We start from the raw sequence: 20,756 nt of genomic DNA on the forward strand, positions 1-20,756 counted from the left end.
CAGGCCCGGAAATGAGTGCCTTCTCTGTGCTAATCCTGTGGGTAGGTGCTGTCTGTAATCTCTGCCGTACAAAGCGGGAAACTGCAAATCGGGGCGGCGGGCTAGCCCACTCTGGGATTGGTACCCTCTCTGCCGGGCATGCACACAGCATTGCTGCTGCTTGGGGGTTGCGGTGTTCAGAGAGGAGGACTCACGCCAGGCCAGGTGAGGAACCTTCTTTATACCGCCTGGGGCTGGGCATGTTTTTTTTCCTTGGCTTCGGATTCAGATTTGGGAATTACCTCTTGGGATGGATATGGGCTCGTTTCCCTGAAGTGTGCTCAGATTGCCGGGCGGAGAGGGGACTGGGAACACTGTTCTCCGACCGCCATGGTTTTCTGAGGGAGCTGCAGGCTGAGCCAGGCTTCCGGGAGGCAGTAGGCCAACTGCTCCCACATGGTGGGAGATGGTGTGGGGAAAGGTGATCACCAAAATTACAGCGAGTCATCAAGAGGCTCTAGGTGGAGGAGGGGAGGACCTGTCCCCCCACCCCGCTCACCCCCACCCAAACCCAGTGATGGCCTCAGGGAGGTGGGGGGCAGTGAGGAGGCTGGTCCGCTTGTCTGAGTGCAGGAAATACCCCAGGTGGTGGGGAGGGATGGGACTTGGATTCTGACCTGGGTCAGAGTGACAGGGCTTGGTGGTCCTGACCCTGTGGTGCTGGTTGTCTAGGCCTATAGGGGGTCTGCCTCCCTCTCAAGGGCCCCCTGACCTTGTGGCGCCACACTGCATGGTGACAGGTGCACCCTTTTCTCTCCCACCAGGTGAGCCTCCCTTGCAGGGCCTCTGAAGAGCCAGGACTGGGTCTCAGCTGTCAGTGGCTCCCCAGGCTTGCAGGGAATCGGAAGAATGAACATATGATGGTCCCCTCGAAGGGAGGGGGAGAGACTCCATGGAAGAACTAGGTTTCCTAGGAGGGATGGAGTTTCCTTTAGAGGATGGCAGCATAGGTAGAAGGAACCACAAGGCCAAAAGCCAGGAGTCAGGAAGGCCACCCCAGCCCATTCTGGCTGGAGGCCCAGAGGAGTGTGTGGGTGTGAGGGGATGAGCCCTTGTTTCCCAGACGAGGAAGCCGAGGACAGAGAAACCAACCAAAAGGTGTGTTTGGCAAGGCCCAGGCAGCCCAGGGCCATCACCGCCTGCCTCCTGCAGGAGAACAGGCTCACGGTTGTGTCCATCCTGGGAAACACTTGCAGATTTCTGCAAGAGGGAGGAATGGGGTTGAATGACACATGCTCCTGTGGTGGTTGGACTGTCGCTCCGCTCTAGGTGCTCTACCCATGTTGTCTCTTGAATGCTCACGACAGCATTGCGACAGGAGCTGCTATCAGCCCTACTTTCCCCATCAGGAGACCAAGGCCCGAAGTCACACAGTCACACAGTCACGCAGCGAGCCTAAGTGCTGTCATTCACACCCAGGTGGGCCTGAGTCCAGAGCTCTGACCCAAGGCTTCGGCAGGGCAAGCAGGTGTCGGTGGGCATGTGGCGATGACCCAGGCCCTGCCCAGTGTGAGCAGCTGGTGTGAAGAGCACTGTTCTGGGAGCCTGAAGACTCGGTGTGGCTTCACTCCTCCCTGGGAAGAGCACATGGGAAGAATGAAATTTGGGGAACTGAGCTCCCCTGATCCCACACTTCTTATCTCTAGAGCCTCATAGCCACCCTTCCAGGCAGGGCTTGTCATTGGACGAGCAGCACAGAGGAGGAGAGTGAGGCCCAGAGCAGTGCAGTGGCTGGCCCTGGCCACAGGACGTCTCATAGCTCCGAGTGTGGCCAAGAACATGGCATGTGGTCTGACAGGGCTGTTTGTCTCTCACTGGTTGAGTGATCTTGGGAAAGAAACTTCTTGCACTGTGCCTCCCTGTCCTCATCTAAATGGGTTAGTAAAATGGGTTAGTGACCTCTGCTCTTCTCACGAGACAGGATTGTGAGGACATGGTTGAAGAAGATGGAAATAAAGAACAAGGAAGCAGGGCATCTGGGTGGCTCAGTTGGTGAAGCGTTTGCCTTTGTCTTGGGTCATGATGGCGGGGCCGTGGGATCAAGCCCCACGTCAGGGTCCCTGCTCAGCGGGGAGCCTGCTTCTCCTTCTCCTCCCTGCTTGTGCTCTCTCTCTCTATCTCTCAAATAAATAAAATCTTTTTTTTTTTTTAAGATTTTATTTATTTATTTGACAGAGAGGTCACAAGCAGGCAGAGAGGCAGGCAGAGAGAGAGAGGAGGAAGCAGGCTCCCTGCTGAGCAGAGAGCCCGATGCGGGGCTCGATCCCAGGACTCTGAGATCATGACCTGAGCCGAAGGCAGCGGCTTAACCCACTGAGCCACCCAGGCGCCCCTCAAATAAATAAAATCTTAAAAAAAAAAAAAAAAAAAAAAAGGAAGAAAGGAAGTCTGCAAAGGTATTAATTTGATATACTTGCTCCCTCCCCAAAGTAGTTGGGTGCTTTTCACATCTTGGTGCCCCCGCATGTGTCTGCGCTCCAGCCCTCTGCTGAGGGAGCTCCCCCTTCTCGGCAGAGCCCTCGGTCCTCTCTCTGGGACCATTTGGCCGGGGAGAGAGCAAAGGCCACACTGTGGGGCAGAGCATGGAAGGGGCCCGTGAGTGTCCTCGACAGAAAGTGCTGGCTTGAGACCAGGCAGCTTCCAGCCCCCTTCCCGCTTGGCGGTGGGAGCCCCAGGCTCAGGTTCTGACCCAGGGGAGGGTCCACATCCCTTCTGGGCTGCCACCAGGTGGGACAGGCTGATCTTCAGCGGGCCTTCTAGACTGTACACAGTGCCATGGAAGCTGGGTGGGGTGTCTAGATCTGGCCAGGAGCTCCCGGCCCCTGGGGGGGGTTTGCCCTAAAGGAACCTGACCCCTAGCTGCTCTGCCTGAGCCTCCCTTCTCTTTAAGCAGCTCCCTCTGGAGCAGGCTCTGTGTGCCTGTGCAGAACCATCCACTTGTTCTCCTCGCTGAGCCTCTGTCTCCCTCATCCGGGGCATGGGAAATTCCCTCCACCTTGCCAAAATGGGGCACACGCTCTGCTCCCTGGTCTGGTACAGGCCATACCGGCTCCGGGCACGTGTGGGCTGTGCAGAGAGAGGGCTTGTTGGTGGTTAAAAGAAGGTGGCCTGGGTTCAAATCCTGCTTCGGGTGCCTGCTTGCCAGCTCATTAACTGGAGCTCCCTGAGCTTGTTTCCACCTTGGTAGAATGGAGACAAAATGACACCTGCCTCATGGCATTGTTCAAAGATTCCAAGAGATTCTTCTACAAAGTGCCTGGGTTTGTAGCTCTAATCATCTGCATCATTTTGTATCTTGTGTATCTCTTCTCCTTGGACTGGGTTTGCTGGTAAAGCAATGTTTTCTCCTTGACCTTGAGGTAGTTTGATGCAGAATTGCCGCCCAACCCCCGTGTGTGAGGAAAGGCACGTGGCCTCCAGGCAGCCCCTGCCCAGCAAAGGCACCGCACGAAACAGTCCAGCGGGGTGAGGGTGTGGAGGGCAGGAGCTGCGTGGCTGGGTTCACAAGGTGTCTGCAGGCTGTGAGATGGGCCATGGCCCTTGGGGGCACCTGTGAAGTGGGATGAGTGTGGGAATGAGAGAGCCCACAGGGGGGTAGGGACGGTGACCAGCCCCCGGCCACTGCTAACTAACGGATAGATTGCTTTCTCCCCCAGAGACTGATGGAGAGGCAGAGACGGAAGGCGGACATCGAGAAGGGGCTGCAGTTCATTCAGTGAGTGTGGGGCCGCCGGGCAGGCTGGGCGGGCTGGGTCCTCTGACGGTTTCTTCTCCATAAGCCTTTGCTGCTCAGACTCCCATGTGTGCAGGGGATCGAGGAGGTAGGACGTGCTAGGCAGGGGCCAGGGGAGTGTAGATCTGTGAATATCCCATGTACACACACTCCCTGACTCTGGTTACCCTCCAGTCCTGCTCCATCTACCATTTTATTTTATTTTTAAGATTTTATTTATTTCACAGAGAGAGAGATCACAAGTTAGGCAGAGAGGCAGACAGAGAGAGAGGGGGAAGCAGGTTCCCTGCTGAGCAGGGAGCCTGATGTGGGGCTCAATCCCAGGACCCTGAGATCATGACCTGAGCTGAAGACAGAGGCTTTAACCCACTGAGCCACCCAGGCGCCTCTCTGTCTACCATTTTACCCTCGCCCTCCGCGTATCCTGGCACACTTCCTGTTAATTCTCCTGCTAGCTTGTGTACAGCTTATAACCAATCAATCAATAAACCAGTTTCCACTGATTAAGCACACCTCTTAGGCCCTGTGTTGGGCTCTACACATCCATCATCTTCTCAATCCTCCCAACAGCCCAGTGAAGTAAGGGGCCTTATTTCCATTTTGCTGAGGCTCCGAGAGGTTAAGAAACTTGTCTGTGGTCACACAGCTACAAAGTGTTAGAATTCTAACCCAGGTCTAGCTGACCCCAAACCCTCATCTCTTTCCATTATTTGCCCCTCAGTACCCACAGGCCGTGTTTGGGGTTTGTTTATTGGTTTGTTTTTCCTTTTTTTTTTTTCCACACAAAGCATTTTTACTAACTTTTTTCTTTTGTTTTTTGTAAATAGATCCCCAGAGGCCCATTTATCATGCCATTACTGAAGTATTAGCTGAAAGGCCCCTCACTTCCAAAGCCATGGAAGGCTCCCTGAGCAATTCTCTGTTTCTGGTTTTGTGGGATTTTTTTTCTTAAATGGGAATCCCCACAAAACTAGGATTCACCCTTATCTACCCTCATACAAACTCCCCAATTTTGTTCTCTCACAGAGACCCTTAAAACACGACCCGCCTCTTTCCCACAGACTGGGCCCGTTGTCACACACACCGTGTCCACATGGTCCTGGTGGAGCGTGTATCGACATTCACACACTGTCCTTGCTCAGGCCGCCGTGAGAGCTGTGGTCCACCTTTCCCTCCTCTCTGGGCCCGTGTCCTCCCCTTGGGGGTGGGCTTTGATTTGAGGGGACCGCTCAAAATGTATTCAGATGCCAGTCTGATGAACAAAGTGAACCTTACAAATACTGTCTTTAATTTAAGTCACTGGTTTCTGTGGAGCTGGGCCTTTGAGTCCCACATCCTGGTTTCCCCACTGGCTGGGGGCTTCCCAAACCTGTGAAGGGAGACCAGCCCCTGCCCTCCAAGAGTCATCGTGCTTGGGGTAGATGGTAGCTCGGTGTTCTCCTTCCCCTTTCCAGAGGGGAGTTCTAGGAAGGTTTAGCAATAGGGACAGCCTCCTGGGAACCCATATGTCGTCTCCTAAGGGATTGCTTTACAAGATAACACAGTAGGACCTGCTGCTTTTTAATTAATTGCATTTTTACATATAGACTTTGGGCCCTAAGCATTTATTAGGCACCTCAGGGCACAGAGCACTGTAGGACCATAAAGTGGTTTGCACAGGTGGGGAGGCAGTGGCTTGTATGGAGGCTTGAACACCAGAATCAGGTGACCTTTAGGTCAGGGTGTGCCCCGCTGGACAGGGAGCTGGTGCTGGAGAGGGGAGGCCAGGAGGGAGGGTAGTGATGGGGCCTGGCTGGGTAGTATAGGGAACGACGATGGGCCCTGGCCCCTGACCGGTGGAGAGGCAAGTGAGAGAGCAGGATGTGAGCCCCACTGTCACAATCAGGGACATGCCCTTCCTACACACACAGGGGACATCGGCGTCTCACCACTTCTCACTCACTGGCTCAGGCTGCTCTTTCTTGCCCAGATGTTGGCGGCAGCTCTGAACAGCAGAAAGAGCCCAGCCCTGCACTCTGGCCCTGGCTCTGCTGCCATCGTGCGGTGTCACTGTCCCCTCCAAGTGTCTGTTTTCCCCTCTGTGCCGTGAAGGACCAGGAGCCTGCCCTTCTCGCTGAGCTATTCAGCCTGACAGGCGTGCCTCCGCTCTCCTGGACTGGCGTTTCCTTCTGCACTGAGCGGGCATTTCGTTGACCCCAGCAGAGGACAGGGTACCCACACCCCGTCTGCTTTGTTGAGGCCAGCACGGGGGGTCAGACTTAGCGTACCTGGCACCGGCCGGGGTCCTGCGTGTTTTGCAGGAAGGAATGGGAGAAGGGTGGAGGCTGCCTAACCAGGGGGACTGAGGTGGACTCTCGGTGCCGCCTGGGGCCTGCATTTGCAGGTTTGGTGTGTCAAGGCATCGTCGTTCCCAGGGAACTGGTTTGTTGGGAGGAGGACAGCCGGCCAGAGCTGGAGCTGGAGCCGGCCTGCTCTTTCTCAGCATCCGCACCTGGGGAAGCCTGGCTGTGGCCCTGGAGCAAACACAAGGCCTTGCTCCAACCCTTCCATCAGAAGTGGAAGCCCAACCTGGTGTTGGTTTAGGGAAGAAAGACTGCTGTCCCCTTATCCCAGTCTGCCAGGTGACATCTGAGGTCTGAGCTAGAGGACTCCATCCTGGGCGTAGTCTATGGCCTTTGGCTCGGGCTCCTGGGGCCTCCATGAGTCTGAGCCCCTGGGCTCACCCGGACGTCGTACCCCTCTCCTTTTCCTGCTAGGTCGACACTACCCCTAAAGCAAGAAGAGTATGAGGTGAGTGTCAGCTTCCAGGCTGGGGGAAGGCAAAGGTGGGCAAGGGTGTCCCAGGTAGGGGGTGGGTGGGGGGCGAGAGAGGCCAGGGGCCCGGCCTCCACCCCTGAGCCCCGTCTGCACCCTGCCCCCCGGCAGGCCTTTCTGCTCAAGCTGGTACAGAACCTGTTTGCTGAGGGTAATGACCTGTTCCGGGAGAAGGACTATAAGCAGGCCCTGGTGCAGTACATGGAGGGGCTGAACGTGGCAGACTACGCCGCCTCCGACCAGGTGGCCCTACCCCAGGAGCTCCTGTGCAAGCTGCATGTCAACAGGGCCGCCTGCTACTTCACCATGGTGAGCGCACCACCCTCCTTCCCTCTCCTCTGCCCCCCGGGGCCCTGCCCACTGATTCCCCCAGATTCCCAGCCGAGCCAGGCCAGTACCCCAGTGAGCTTCTGCAGGGCCGGCTCCCCCACGTCCTCCCCTGTGAGTCTCCCCAGCTACCCCCAACCCCAGCTGCACCGAACACTCGCCCGCAGAGCCTTCAAAGTGCTCGTACAAGAGACAAAAAACGGTTTGTAATATTACTGAGCCCTACCCTGGAGGAATTAAGTTAGGCTGTCAGGGTGGCCGGGGCCTTGGCAGGAGGAGGCCGGGCAGTCAGGGCTGAGAACCACTCCCCTCATGGTGGGCTGGGCTGCCTCTTTCTGCAAAGGCCTGGCCTCTCCTGCTCCTCCCTCCTGTCTCCCCTGCCCCCTGAAAGCTCTGGCCTCCACCTCTTCCCTGTCCGGCTTGCTCCCTGACTCAGTCTCTCACCGGATCCTTGGGGAGGCTCTGCTAGGAGCCCTGGAGAGGCCCCAGTAACAGCTCCACAGGCCGGAGTGGACCGTCCCAGAGAAGCGGGTCTACCAGATGCCTGTTCACACCCTCTCCTGTACCCTGAGCTGTCTTCATGCTTCCTCTTCCTCTCAGAGGAGCCTTATTACTCTCGGTCTGTGGAGCCCCGAGCCGCAGGCAGGTATGGAAGTAGATATGTCCAGAACACCACGCTCAACACTGAACAATTTGAAGGCCCATCCATTCCCGTGGCCTACCAGTGCCCATTGGCGGCCCCTTCAGCTGGACGTACGGATGCTCTTGACCAGAGTATGAAGGCCAGAGCTGTTTCCTGGAGCCCTGGAGCCCCCCACCCTGACCCCGGTCCTCCAGCAGCCTCCATCTCTGGAGGGAGAGGGGCAGGAGGCCCGGGGGAGGGAGGGAGGGAGGGAACAGGCGCCGAGCACTGAGCTACCCTCCCCTCTCCGCAGGGCCTGTATGAGAAGGCGCTGGAGGACAGCGAGAAAGCGCTGGGCCTGGATGGTGAGAACATCCGGGCACTGTTCCGCAAGGCCCGTGCTCTCAGCGAGCTGGGGCGCCACAAGGAGGCATATGAGTGCAGCAGCCGGTGCTCCCTCGCCCGGCCCCACGTGAGTGCCCTGGCCCGGGCTTCTGAGCCTGCTTCCTCCCTTGGGGCAGGGGATGGACCCGAACACGTGGATATGGACTGTGAGCTCTAGTTGTGTTTTCTCAGGCACTGCCGAAAACACACCGTATGTATTAGCTCACCTAATCCTTGCATCAGCCCTTTGAGGTAGATAGTATTATTGTCCCCATTTTAAAGATGAGGAAAGAGGCATAGAGAGACAGGAACTTACTGAGATCACAGCTGGGGGTGGCAGAGGCCACCCTTGAACTCAGGCAATCTGATTCTAGAAGTTCGCATCATTTTTGTTGTTGTTGTTGTTGTTAAGATTTTATTTATTTATTTGACAGACAGAGATCACAAGTAGGCAGAGAGGCAGGCAGAGAGAGAGGGGGAAGCAGACTCCCCGCTGAGCAGAGAGCCCTATGTGGGGCTCGATCCCAGGACCCTGAGATCATGACCTGAGCCAAAGGCAGAGGCTTAACCCACTGAGCCACCCAGGCGCCCCCTAGAAGTTGGCATCTTAACCTCTGTACTATGATGGTACAGGGTTGCAGTAGGGACTAAAAGGGGCACCACATGTGCTGGGATCCTGATATCAGGCTGTCCCTCCATGGGGGAGAGACCAGGGATGGACTAGTAGTGAGCCTCGCTTGGCCTGGCCCACACACACAGCTGGGCACGGGTCTCTCCCCCTTTATTCATCCACTTAACAAGTATTTACTAAGCACCCATGAAGTGCCCGGATCTGTGCCCTTCAGGGACCCACAGTCCACTGGGAGCCATGGAAACAGCCCTGGGGTCTGGGCCTGACTCCACCACTGAACCCCAGTGTGACCTTGGACAAAACACTTCCATCCTGCCCATTAGCTGCGTGTCTATAAAGGGCCCCTCCTACTTTATCCTGGAAACAACGGGCATGAAAAGGTTCAGTTCTGCCCAGCAGTGATCAGGATCTTGGAGGCCTCCCTCCCTGGAGGAAGGTGGGCTTGAATGGGGCCAGAAGAAGCAAGAAGGGTCTGGGCGGTCAGGACAGAGGGGAGGCCATGTGCGCAGTGGCCCAGGATGTTGGTGTCAGAGAGCTGGGTTTAGGATTCTAATCCTGAGTGTCAGCCATCTACTAGCTGTGTCACCTTGGCCACACACAGCTTAGTCTCTCTGAGCCTTGGTTTGTACCCACTGTCAAACGGGGGTGACAGTATGCCCTGCACGATCGGGCTATGAGAACGGAATCCGAAAATCATACAAGGCAGTTGGTTTAATGGCCAGGCACAGTGAGTCCAGAAAACATTCACTCTTCCGATACTTTTTGTTTATTACTCATGCTTCTTCAGTTCAGGTTAAAGTTTTTATTTATTTCTTTGTGGGGAGAGTTAGTGAGCAAGCACAAGCAGGGGGAGCGGCAGGGAGAGGGACAAGCACGCTCCCCACGGAGCAAGGAGCCGATGCGGGACTTGATCCCAGGACCCTGGGATCATGACCTGAGCTGAAGGCAGATGTTTAACCCACTGAGCCACCCAGGCGCCCCTCTAATTCAGTTAAGTTTACAATTAAGATCCTTTCTAACGACAGTAGTCCCTGAGTCGTACAGCATTTTCTAGCTGGTCCATATCCGAGTCTCATGTCTACTGTGCACGGACAGGCAGGGGGGCATTTACCCTACTGCATGGTGAGGCCGCTGGGGCCCGGCAAGGCCGCTCACTTGCCTGAGGAAAGTTCCCAGATGTGGACTTCTGATTGAATTGGGGGACTCCCCCATTTTCCAGTCTTTGCTGGCAAATGCTGGCTAAGCTGTGCTCTGTGCTGGGTGCTGGGGACCAGAGATGACTACGACTCCGGCTCTGGGCTCCAGGAGCTCATCAGTTAGGGAGATGGACAAAGGCACAGGTTGTTACAACATCCTTGTTGCCCCTTTGGTGCCTGGACCGTAGTTACCGTTCCTTTGTTTGTGATTGGTGTCCCCCACCGGACTGGAGCCTCCATGAGGCCCGGGCTGTCTTTCCTGTGACAGTGGTGTCCCTGACTCCTCGCCCTTGCCTGCCACATAAGGCGCCCGCAGTAATACAGCCTTGGAGGGGGAAGGGATGGTGGGTGCTGTTACTGAGCACTAACCGTGGGCCCGCCATGTTCCAGACTTCCCACATTCTCGCTCCTATGGGCCTGGGCACCACCCACATGTCCTCTCTTGCGAAGAGTTCTAAGACATTGCGTGGTAAAAGAAACCAGTTGTAGAACAATAGGTACAAAATGATCTCACTTATGTAAAAAAAAAAAAAAGGGAGAAAATCCTCACAAAGCAAAACCGAGCATCCTTTCTAGGTCCATAGGGACATATGTAAATTCCCAGTAAAGATCTGTAGGGAAACAGATCAGAGCATGAGGCACGCTCCCTCCTCCTCTGGGGAGGAGCCTGGGGTGGGGGTCGGGATGGGGGTGATCCTGGGGAGCACTTGCTTGCTCTCTCTGCAGCATATCAGCCCTCTACAGTAACACTACTGCTTGCTGAGTTTTAGAAATAAAAAAGATCATCTTGAATTCCAAAATAAAAAATTATTCCTTTCCCCTCCCCACAGTAAAAGGACAAAGGGAAGCCTGAGTTCTGGGTCAGCCCCATCATGTACAAGCTGTGTGACCTGGGCAGCCAGTGACCCCTCCTGGGGCCTCACCCCCTTGTCAGTAACATGGGGTAACAGTGGATATCCCTTCCCGTCCCTCCCCCCCGCCCTACACACATGCCCCGCCATTGCCCGGGAGGGCTGCACAGGGTCTCTGGAGAGACTAACCCGCTGCACCCTGTGTCTTGTCGCTCCAGGATGAAAGTGTAACTCAGCTTGGTCAGGAGCTGGCTCAGAAGCTTGGGCTTCGAGTTCGGAAAGCATATAAGAGGCCCCAGGTAAGGTGGGCTCTGGGCACTGAGGGTGGGCAAGGGTGGAGATGGGGAGATCTGAAGGAGGACCAGGCACCTTTGGGCAGAAGTGGGTGAGGCGGCCAGGGCCGGCCCAGAACAGAGGGGATTGATAACAGGTGATCTTCTCTCTCTCTTGGCTGAAAGCCCTGGACCGACGTCCAGAACCTTTTGGGAAAGGAAAGAACAACCAAAGCGTGCAGTTCGCCTTAGACGCCAGCTGCTAAAACCTGTTCCCTCCCTTGCCCTGGCTGATTTAAACACCCAGAGACGGCCTGAGTTGACACTGATGTCCTTCGGCCTTGTGTTCTCGAATAACCTCTTTAGGATGCGTCCTGGAGACATGGGCATCCGTGTGGCTCTTTGAGATCCACGTTTATTCACTTGGCACCTCCTTTATGTCGGAAAGCCGCATGGGGGAGAGGGAATGGCTCTAGAGTCATTTGTGACCTTGAGCAACTTAGTTCTCTCTCCCCTGGGGTTTCCGCATCTGGAACATCAGGACCCTTATGCCTGCCTCGGGGGGTTCGTGGGAGGATCACAAGGAAAGAATGTTTGAGGTAGTGCCTGCCACACAGTAGGAGCACGTATGTGGAAGTCCTCTGCCCTGGTCCCAGTTATAGGAAGAAAATGCCTGAATCTGACCCCGAGACAGGGCAGGTAACTTCGGGCCGGCCTAGGGGCACGGAGCCTTAGGGTAGGACCCTGTAGGGGCCTATAGAACCCCAGCAGCCCGTGTTGGGGCCCCTCTGCTCCCCCGGCTGATGGGACCCAGAGCATCTTTCCAGTCTTCATATCTCCCCACTTCTCTAATCTCTGCAGGAACTGGAAACATTTTCTCTGCTCAGTAATGGCACTGCGGCTGGCGTGGCAGATCAGGTAGGATGCGGGGCAGGAGCCCCAGCCCCCTCCCTGCCTCCAGTGCCAACCTGTCACGAGAGCTTTGGATTCACTCTCTGGGGCATAATGACCCCAGCAGTGGGTTCAGAGCCATCGCACTGAAGGGCTGGGCTCAATCTGTCCTAGTCTAGGACAGTCTGTGAGCCAGACACCAGCCCTGGGAAGAGGGGGTGACTGACTGCCTTGACCTAGGCCAGACTCACGGATAGCTCTAGGGATTCAGAGCACATCTCTTAAGAGGGGCCTCCTGGGACCACAGGGTCAAAGTGTGGGGACAGGCTGTGACAGCTGTTGGCGGGCAGGTGGCGGTCGTAATGACCTTTTGGCTTCGTCACCCTTCCTGCCGCCGTTGCTTTCCTCCCCAGTGGCCTTTCTGCATCTCAGCCTCTAGGTCTCTAATGTCCTCCCTCTGCCTACTTTCTTTGCCTTTCCGTTTCCAGGACCCAGCTACAGCACACACCCCCACTGAGGCCCTTCTTGGTACCCCCGCCCAGGTGGCTGCTGGGGAGATGCACAGAAATTGGGGGCAGAGCTCAGACCTGGGGTCCCATGGGGACGAGCCCAGCCTGCTGCTGTGAGAGCTGTTCTTTTTTTTTTTTTTTTTAAGATTTTATTTATTTGACAGACAGAGATCACAAGTAGGCAGAGAGGCAGGCAGAGAGAGAGGAGGAAGCAGGCTCCCCATCAAGCAGAGAGCCCGATCCCGGGACTCTGGGATTGTGACCCGAGCCGAAGGCAGAGGTCTTAACCCACTGAGCCACTCAGGTGCCCCATGAGAGCTGTTCTTGAGCAGAACCTTTACCTCTGAGCCTCGGATTTCGAACCTGTGAAATGAGGGTGTTCTATCTCTCAGCTAGAACAAGGGAGCAGACCCTGTGAAGTGTGGCACCCCCGGGAGCCACGAGGAGCAGTCAGCATTATCCTAGCTTTTGGATGTCCCCACTCCCAGGGCCAGGACGCTCATGCAAACCTGGCTCATCCTGGGGGCGGGGCAGGACACAGCGCGCGCACGCGCGCACACACACACACACACACACACACACACACACACACACTGGACACACCCATTGCTCACTGCGCATGCTCTGGTGGACTTTGAGGCTTTCTGGAAGACAAGGGACGGGCCCTTGGAACACTGATGGAGGCTGGGGTCCTGCCTCTTTGTTGTACGTAAGGGGAGACTGAGGTATAGAGCAAGGAGGGGACTTGGCAAACATTGCACAGTGAGGCAGCTGCAGGCCTGTCTGCCTTCCGGGTGTTACGAGGCTTTCATTCCTTCACTCAGCAAACTCCCAGGGAACCCTTTCTTGGCCCTGGGCTGGGTACTGGGGCATAGCTGAGTCAGGCAGGCACATCCTTGAACTTGGGGACTTCTGGGTGCCCGGGGAGGCAGATATGGCTCTGTCTGTGTAGCATTGCTCATGGATTGTAACCAGAAATTTGGGGGCCTGGCACATGGTGGATGCTGAAAAACAAACACAAACAAAAAACACATTTGGGGGGCGCCTGGGTGGCTCAGTGGGTTAAGCCTCTGCCTTCGGCTCAGGTCGTGATCTCAGGGTCCTGGGATCAAGCCCCGCATGGGGCTCTCTGCTCAGCGGGGAGCCTGCTTCCCCCCTCTCTCTCTGCCTGCCTCTCTGCCTACTTGTGGTCTCTCTCTCCCTGTCAAATAAATAAATAAATACATACATACATACATACATACATACATACACATTTGTTCTAACCAACTGCCATGGACGGGGCGACCTATAAACAACAGAAATTCATTTCTCACAGTTCTCGAGACTGGGAAGTCCAAGGTCAAGGTGCTGGCACATTCGGTATCTGGCGCGGACCCACGCATCCTGGTTCACAGATGGCACCTTCTAGCTATAACCTCACATTGCGGAAGCGGTGAGGGAGCTCCCTGAGGTCTCTTTTGTAAGGGCACTAATCCCGTTCAAGGGTGCTTCACCCTCATGACCTAATCACCTCCCAAAGGCCCCACTCTTAATACTATCCCGTTAGGGGGTAGGATTTCAACATATGAATTTGATGTATGTTGAACATCTGGCAAATATTCAGACTACAGCAGTGAATGAGTGACTGAAGAATTGTAAATAATTTCACAGTGCCTTAAAAGGGTACTACTTACCCCTATTACAAAGAAGATACCAAGGTCCAACAAGTTAGATGACTGGTGTGAGTCCACTGAGCCTAGGGCTAGACATAGTAAGCAAAACATTTGTGGTTCCTGCCTTCAAAGCACTCAAGTCCAGGGTAAATGGATACTAGTGTGATAATTTCTGGTTACAAACCATCATGAGAGCTGTAAAGGCAAAGTGTGGGTAGCCACGGGCCACTGGAATAAGGAGGCCTGATTTAGATTGGGCATCAGTGATCTTTCAAATGAGACCTGAAGGTTGAGGAGTAGGCAGGGGCACGGTGTGCTGGTAAAGCTGCATTTCAGACAGGGGAGGGATGTGCAAAGGCCCTGAGGCTAGGAGGAGCCAAGAGAGTGGGAGGGACCAAGTGGAAGGGAGGCAGGGCCCTAGTGGGGCTAGAACAGTAGATCATAGAACTCACAGCGCAACTGGAGGAGACAACAAACAAAAAGTGATCAGTGCCGTGGAAATGGTTGGCTGGGGAATGCTGGGGCGTTGGGAGGGGTTGCAGTTTTAAACAGTGAGCAAGGAAGGCCTCAATGAGAAGGAGACACTGGAGCAAAGACCTGCAGATGAGGGATGTGCCTTGAGGAGGTCTGGGGGAGGAGGCAGGGGGAATGGTGAGTGCAAAGGCCCTGAGGCAGGCATGTGCCCAGTGTGTGGGGACAATAGCCAGGAGGCCATGGTAGCTAGAGGCTGGGATGCAGGGCTCCTCTTTCCTCTCGCCAGAGGTGATAGGGAGGCAGGAAGTCATTTCAGGATGATCTTATGCAGAGTTCCTAGATATCAAGGGCTCCTGCCTTATTCTTGGAGCTAAAGAAATGGGGGCTCCCTTTTGTTGTTTTCTGCTGATAGCGTTATAACAGCGCCTTATAGGACTGTGCTGGGGTGACCCTGGTCGGGTATGTGGTGGGATGTTCCTGCTCCTTTCCCTTCCCACAGTGACTGCCCTGGTTAAAGCCGCATGCCACTAGGGCTAGCCTCCCCTTCCTGTACCCTCAAGATGAACTCTGACAGACAGGCCTCTAGGTCTCTCCCTAGTATAGGGACACTCCGTGGTTATTAATAAAAGTGTCTATTTAAAAGTAATCAACTCCGGATCCTCTTGCCTGGCATTCAGGCTCCCCAGCAGTCGAGTCCCGACATCCCTCTCTGGTCTCACCTCCTACTCACGCACCAGGCCGGGTGTGTGTGTGCATTTCTGCCGGGCTCTGCGACAGCCTCCTCAGAGAGCAGGACGGTGGGTTCCTCCATTCTGTGCCTCCGCTCAGCACCCCTTTGGAGGCAGACAGGTCAGGTCTCTGCAAACTGGTGGCATAACCTAAAGGAAATTATTTGTCTCGGAGCTTTGGGTTCCTCTCTGTGGAACAGGTGATTGTGCTCAATTCCCGGGGTGCTTGTGTGGACGACCTGAAGGCAGGCAGGGGAGCCAGCAGCCAGTTACCTGCTATGTGGGTGTCCCTAGCAGGGAAAGGCAGGGACGGATGAGCCTAGCAAGACGGGCTAGAGCTGGGTGGTGGGTAGGGAGCCCGGGGAGCCCTAAACACCCTGGGCAGGGAGAGGCATGGCTTTCCCTAGCATTATTCATCTGGCCTCTCCTTCCGGCCTCATGTGAGAGCAGCAGCTCTGACCCATCACGGCAGCAAACACACCAGAGACACTGAACTGCCCATCTTTGCCAAGCCAGGGCCAGGCTCCAGGGCGTGAGGAGTGTTCTATGCGGGTGGGGGTTGGGAGTGCACAGGGCTGGGTCTGGGGTCGGGGCCAACACCCGAGTCCCAAATCAGACAAGCCCCTCTCTGGCCCGGGAGTGGCAGCTTCCCCAGGCCCCCGGACTGACATTTCCTTGCACTTGGGGGGTGGGGGTGGACAACACTGCGGGGCACCTGGACCAAGGGTTGAGCTCACTGGCCAGTGAGGTGCTGGCCCAGCCTGGCAGGAGGCAGGACCCCAAATCCGTCTTGCTGCTGTCAGCACTGCTGTGGGTCCATGGGACAGAATGGCGAGCAGGGAGGCTCCGGTCCTCCTTCCGCCCTCAGAGGGCACGCAGAGGACATGGGGTCACCCGGGGGCCTGCCAGGGAAGGAGGACTGCAGTGGGACTGTGCAGGACTCAGAGAAGGGGAGGATGTGCCAGGATTGAGGAATGACTCAGGCTGCAGCCAGAGGGGGGACACAAGGCAGGGGAAATACAGCACGCGAGTCCATCCAGGCCAACATCTTGACAGGCAAAAAGCACTTCCTAAGTTCTATGCAAATGTCAAGTGATTTCAAACTCATAACAGTTCTAGAAGGTGGATGACTGTACCATCCTTAATCTACGGGTAAGGGAGCAGGCCCAGGGAGGGTGAAGAACTTGGCCAGGCCCCAGAGCAAGCTGCAGCCCAGCTTTCTCTCCAACAGCAGGTGCACGGGGGGCAGTGGGATCCTACCTGGACTCCTTCAGCCTGGAGCTATGATTGGGGCAGGGGACACGTGATTCCGGGTTTGGCACTTTTATCTTTGAGCTGCAGGCTATCCATGCAGGGCACAGCTGGGTAAAGACCAACCACCGTCCCCAGGGTATGGACCCTATCCTGTGATGGGCAAGGAAACTGAGGCTCAGAGGTTATAGCTCTTTCCTCTCAGGGTACCCCTCCAGCAAGGGGCACATGTGAGGCTTGTCTAACCCCCCTCCCCCTGCCTCCTGGCTCCTGCCCGTCCGGCCCTGGGTTTCATTCCAGCAATAGCCACAAGGTGGGGGTGGGGCAGGCATCGTGGCCTTCCCAGCCCATGTCTATCTGACCTTCTGTGTCCTTTCTCTCCACAGGGAACTTCCAATGGATTGGGCTCCATAGATGACATCGAAACAGGTAGTGTCCCTGATCTGAGGGCACAGGGCAGGGACGGGTCCCCAGGGAGGGCTCAGCCCTTAGCTGAGGGCTCCCTGCCCTAGCGACCCCCTGAAGCATGAAAGGAAGTAGCGGGTCTAGGAAATCACACTCCCTCTCAGGGAGGAGAGGGCGGGGGGTTGGCCACATAGTAAGGCAGCGTTGATCTCCTGTCCCCCGCCCCAAGCCAGCTCCTCCCCCAACTGGGAGTCCCCTTCTCTTCCTCACTAGCTTCCAGGAAGAGTGACAAGTGTCCCTTAGAGAGGGCGTGACTTCTTCCCAGGTAGGATAGTTAGGCCCTGAGCCAGGTCCATTCGAGAGATAGCACAGGACCGAAGGACCCTGTCCTGGTCTATAGTGGCCTTCCTTCTGGTGACTGAGCCTCCAGCCCCCGAGTCAGGCCAGCGCAGGCAGGGCTCCTGACTGGAGCTCAGAAAGGAGGGAAGGTGCTGTGTGAGGACTCTAGGGCCCCAGAGCACCTCCCCCCACCGCCAAGCAGGAACCCCTATGGCTACTGATCCCACCCTCCCATCAACAGACTGCTACGTGGACCTGCGAGGCTCCCCGGCCCCCCTACCCTCTACCCCCACGATGCCCCTGTTCCCTCATGTTCTGGACCTGCTGGCCCCCCTGGACAGCAGCAGCAGGGCCCTCCCTGGCGCCGAGAGCCTGGACGACTTTTCCGACGGGGATGTCTTTGGGCCGGAGCTGGACACCCTCCTGGACTCACTGGTGAGCCGAGTCACAGCCCTTCTGCTCCCCAGAGCCCCTCCCCCAGCCTGGACCCCAGCATATTCATCCTTCTGTCCCACAAGCCGGCGGGGGGGGGGGTCCCATCTCCATGTCACAGTTGGAGAAACTGAGGCCTGAGGAGGGAAAGGGACCTGCTTGGGATACAAACATGAAGCTCTCTAGAACGCACAACCATGGGGCGCCTGGGGGGCTCAGATGGTTAAGCGTCTGCCCTTAGCTCAGGTCACCATCTCCTGGGATCGAGCCCCGCATCAGGCTCCTGGCTCAATGGGGAGCTTGCTTCTCTCTCTCCCCCTCTGCCTCTCCCTCTGCTTGTGCTCTCTCTCTCTCTCTCAAGTGAATAAATAAAATCTTTAAAAAAAAAAAAGACTGCACAACCAGAGGGACCATGAAGATCCCTGGCTCCACTCGTGGGATGGGTTGGGGCTGAGGCACAGAGGGTTAGCTTGCCTGCCTGGGGCCTGGGGAGCCTGCCTCTGCCCAGGCCAGGGTGGTCAAGTTCTCCTCCAACCCCTCCTTCTGTTCCTCACCTCACAGTCCCTGGTCCAGGGTGGCCTGCCTGGCAGCGGCGTGCCCAGCGAGTTGCCCCAGCTGATACCCGTGTTCCCCGGTGGGACCCCACTGCTGCCACCTGTAGTGGGTGGCTCCATCCCCGTCTCCAGCCCCCTGCCCCCAGCCTCCTTCGGCCTTGTCATGGACCCCTCCAAGAAGCTGGCTGCCTCTGTGCTGGACGCCCTCGACCCCCCAGGCTCGGCACTGGACTCCCTCGACCTGCTGCCGTACTCGGATACACGCTTGGATGCCCTCGACAGCTTTGGCTCGACCCGTGGTGCCCTGGACAAGCCCAACTCCTTTGTGGGTGAGGCCTGGGTGGGCATGGGCACCCCCACCCCCTTGGCAGTTTTCAAAATACCACAGCATCTCCAGTCTCTGGGGGGCGGAGCTGGGATCACCACTCAGTTCAGCCGAGGTCCAGGCCATCTGTCCCCATCATGGTTCAGGGCCACCGCCTCAGAGTTGCCTTGTCTCCTACAGTGTTCAGCCCAGTGTGGGGCTGAGGCCAGAGGGGCTGGGTGTCTTGTTCAAGACCAGACAGTGGAGCTGTGCTAGGCCAGGACTCTGAACTTGCAGTATAGTGCTCTCTGGCCAGCCTTCTGGGGCTCTGGGGTCACCGGGCTGGTAGGATCCCACAGGGATGATCCTGAGGCTGGGGGAAGGGCTGCCAGGCCACAAGCTCCTTCAGCACCACTCTGAGTGGGGCGCCAGGGGCCCAGAGAGGAAGCAGAGCTGTCAAGGCCCTCGCAGGACCAGCTTTCAGACGCTTGGACCTGACCCAGGCCACTCGTGGCTCAGGGGGATTCACGAGGCCACAGGAGCCAAAGGGAGACTTCCTGAAGTCGCTGATGGCTGAGGGAGGTCTTAAAGGAGAAAGTCCTTGCTGTCAGGGGGAGCAGGTGACACAGGCTTGCATGACTGAGGGACTGGCTGATGAGGAGGGTCATCAGCAAGAGGGGAGAGTGGGTTGGGGGCCTTGAAGAGCTGAAGCTGGTGTCAGAGGACCTTTGAGCCACACTGAGCTTGGGCTTCTTCTGGGGGCAGTGGGGGCCACGGCAGGTGTAAGAGGCTGCTCGTGCTCAGGCTGGGACACTGCTCTGTCCTTGGGCAGTGGCCTTGAGGGTAGGGTCAGGAGATCAGCACAAATGGTAGAGGCTGTGTGGCCTGGGTGGTTTCGACAACTTAGAAATGCCTATGAGAAAGTCCTCAGAGAACTTCTCATCCCTTCGGGCCAGGGCGGGTGACCCCTGTGTCTTCTTGCCCAGAGGAAACCAACTCACAGGACCATCGTCCCCCAAGTGGTACGCAGAAACCAGCCCCCTCGGTGAGTGCTTGGCACAGATCTGTGACCAGGTACCCTGTGCCCTCTAGGGTGGAAGGGAAGTGGGTGTGGGCTCCAGAGTGGAGGTGAGCCTTCCGCATGGGATGGGGTCCTGTACCCCGCAAGGAGAGGCACCCTCAGAATGGCCTCTGCCTAGCCCTTCCAAACTGAGCTACATGCTGGGAGGGGGAGCTGAGGGCACGGCCCAACCCTTGTCTGACAGAAGAGGACATTGAGGCTCAGGGCTTAAGTAACTTCTCCAGGGTTAGTAACATCCCTGTGCTCGGGACTCATCTCATTCTGTTTAGGAGAGCCCTTGGCCAGGTAGCAGGCAGCCTGCCCTCTGCACTCTGGCCTCAACCTAGACACTAGCTGTGTGGCCCTGGGGAAGTAACTTGACCTCTCTGGGTCTTGCCTTTTTCCCCATCTGCTGCTACCCTGGGGCTTGGGAAGTAGAGGCTGGGAGTGGGGAGGGGATGTGCATAGGCCCGGCTGAGGCCATTCCTGTTTCTCTGCTTTCATGTTAGGCTTTTGCTCAAGGGAAGGTTCTGGGCCAAGATTAGTGTCACCCATGCACCCCCTCAAGGCAATTTCAATCCCAATGTTACAGATTCTTGGATCACGTTATAAGGAATTTCCTTATATAAAGAATTCCCTGGCCGGTAGGGTAGGAGAAAGGGGTGGGTCCTGGGCTACAGTTCTGCTCTTGGGTAGGATGGGGGTGGTCATAGAGCCCCCCAACCTCTGGTGCCCAGGCTGGCTTCAGTGGCTCCAGCCAGGGTCCGGTGCCCAAGACAGCCAACCTCCTCCTGTCACAGCCCGAGCCCTCCATGCCCAACACCGCCTTGCTCATCAAGAACCCCTTGGCTGCCACCCATGAGTTCAAGCAGGCCTGCCAGCTCTGCTACCCCAAAACAGGTAATGTGATGCCTTCATATTCCTCTACCCCTCCACCCAGAGACACTGGGAATCCGGAATAGCCTCCCGGGGTGACAGAGCCCTAGTGTACCAGTCAGAGGAAAATGTGGGAAAACAGGAGCCCCTCTGTATATTTTGAGCAGGTGGGGAGTTGGGGGAAGGTGTAGAACATGGGGTTCTAGGGCTTTCAAAATTGCCACAAAGGCTAGAGGAGCAGAAGCTGGGAGTCTCCCCAGCCTCTGGGCTGCTCCTTCACAAGCCCAGGACCAGAGCTGAGTTGTGCCGCTCTCACATGGGAGTCAGGGGCCGCTGCATCACAGGCTCCCACAGCCCAGAGGCTGCCGCACGGCCATGGAGTGGCGTCCAGCTGGCTGCGGCAGAAACA

General features: G+C 56.6%; 1 protein-coding gene across 5 annotated transcripts in view; it reads left to right on the plus strand.

Moving 5' to 3' along the window:
• ZC3H7B (zinc finger CCCH-type containing 7B) overlaps positions 1-20,756 on the plus strand; it is a 57,886-nt gene that overhangs the window by 20,555 nt on the left and 16,575 nt on the right. Inside the window, exons 2-12 of one of the 5 annotated variants that reach the window (XM_047741739.1) lie at positions 3,679-3,754; positions 6,529-6,562; positions 6,698-6,895; positions 7,849-8,007; positions 10,816-10,896; positions 11,731-11,787; positions 16,764-16,806; positions 17,363-17,556; positions 18,115-18,436; positions 19,368-19,456; positions 20,209-20,371. In XM_047741739.1, the coding sequence (XP_047597695.1) occupies positions 3,702-3,754; positions 6,529-6,562; positions 6,698-6,895; positions 7,849-8,007; positions 10,816-10,896; positions 11,731-11,787; positions 16,764-16,806; positions 17,363-17,556; positions 18,115-18,436; positions 19,368-19,456; positions 20,209-20,371 (1,393 nt within the window). In that variant the 5' untranslated portion in view covers positions 3,679-3,701. The remainder of the gene's footprint in view (positions 1-3,678; positions 3,755-6,528; positions 6,563-6,697; positions 6,896-7,848; positions 8,008-10,815; positions 10,897-11,730; positions 11,788-16,763; positions 16,807-17,362; positions 17,557-18,114; positions 18,437-19,367; positions 19,457-20,208; positions 20,372-20,756) is intronic. The other 4 variants (XM_047741738.1, XM_047741740.1, XM_047741741.1 and 1 more) reach the window with 4 other exon arrangements.

This window comes from Lutra lutra, chromosome 8 (assembly GCF_902655055.1).
Source record: "Lutra lutra chromosome 8, mLutLut1.2, whole genome shotgun sequence".
In the NCBI taxonomy this organism is placed as follows: domain Eukaryota; kingdom Metazoa; phylum Chordata; class Mammalia; order Carnivora; family Mustelidae; genus Lutra; species Lutra lutra.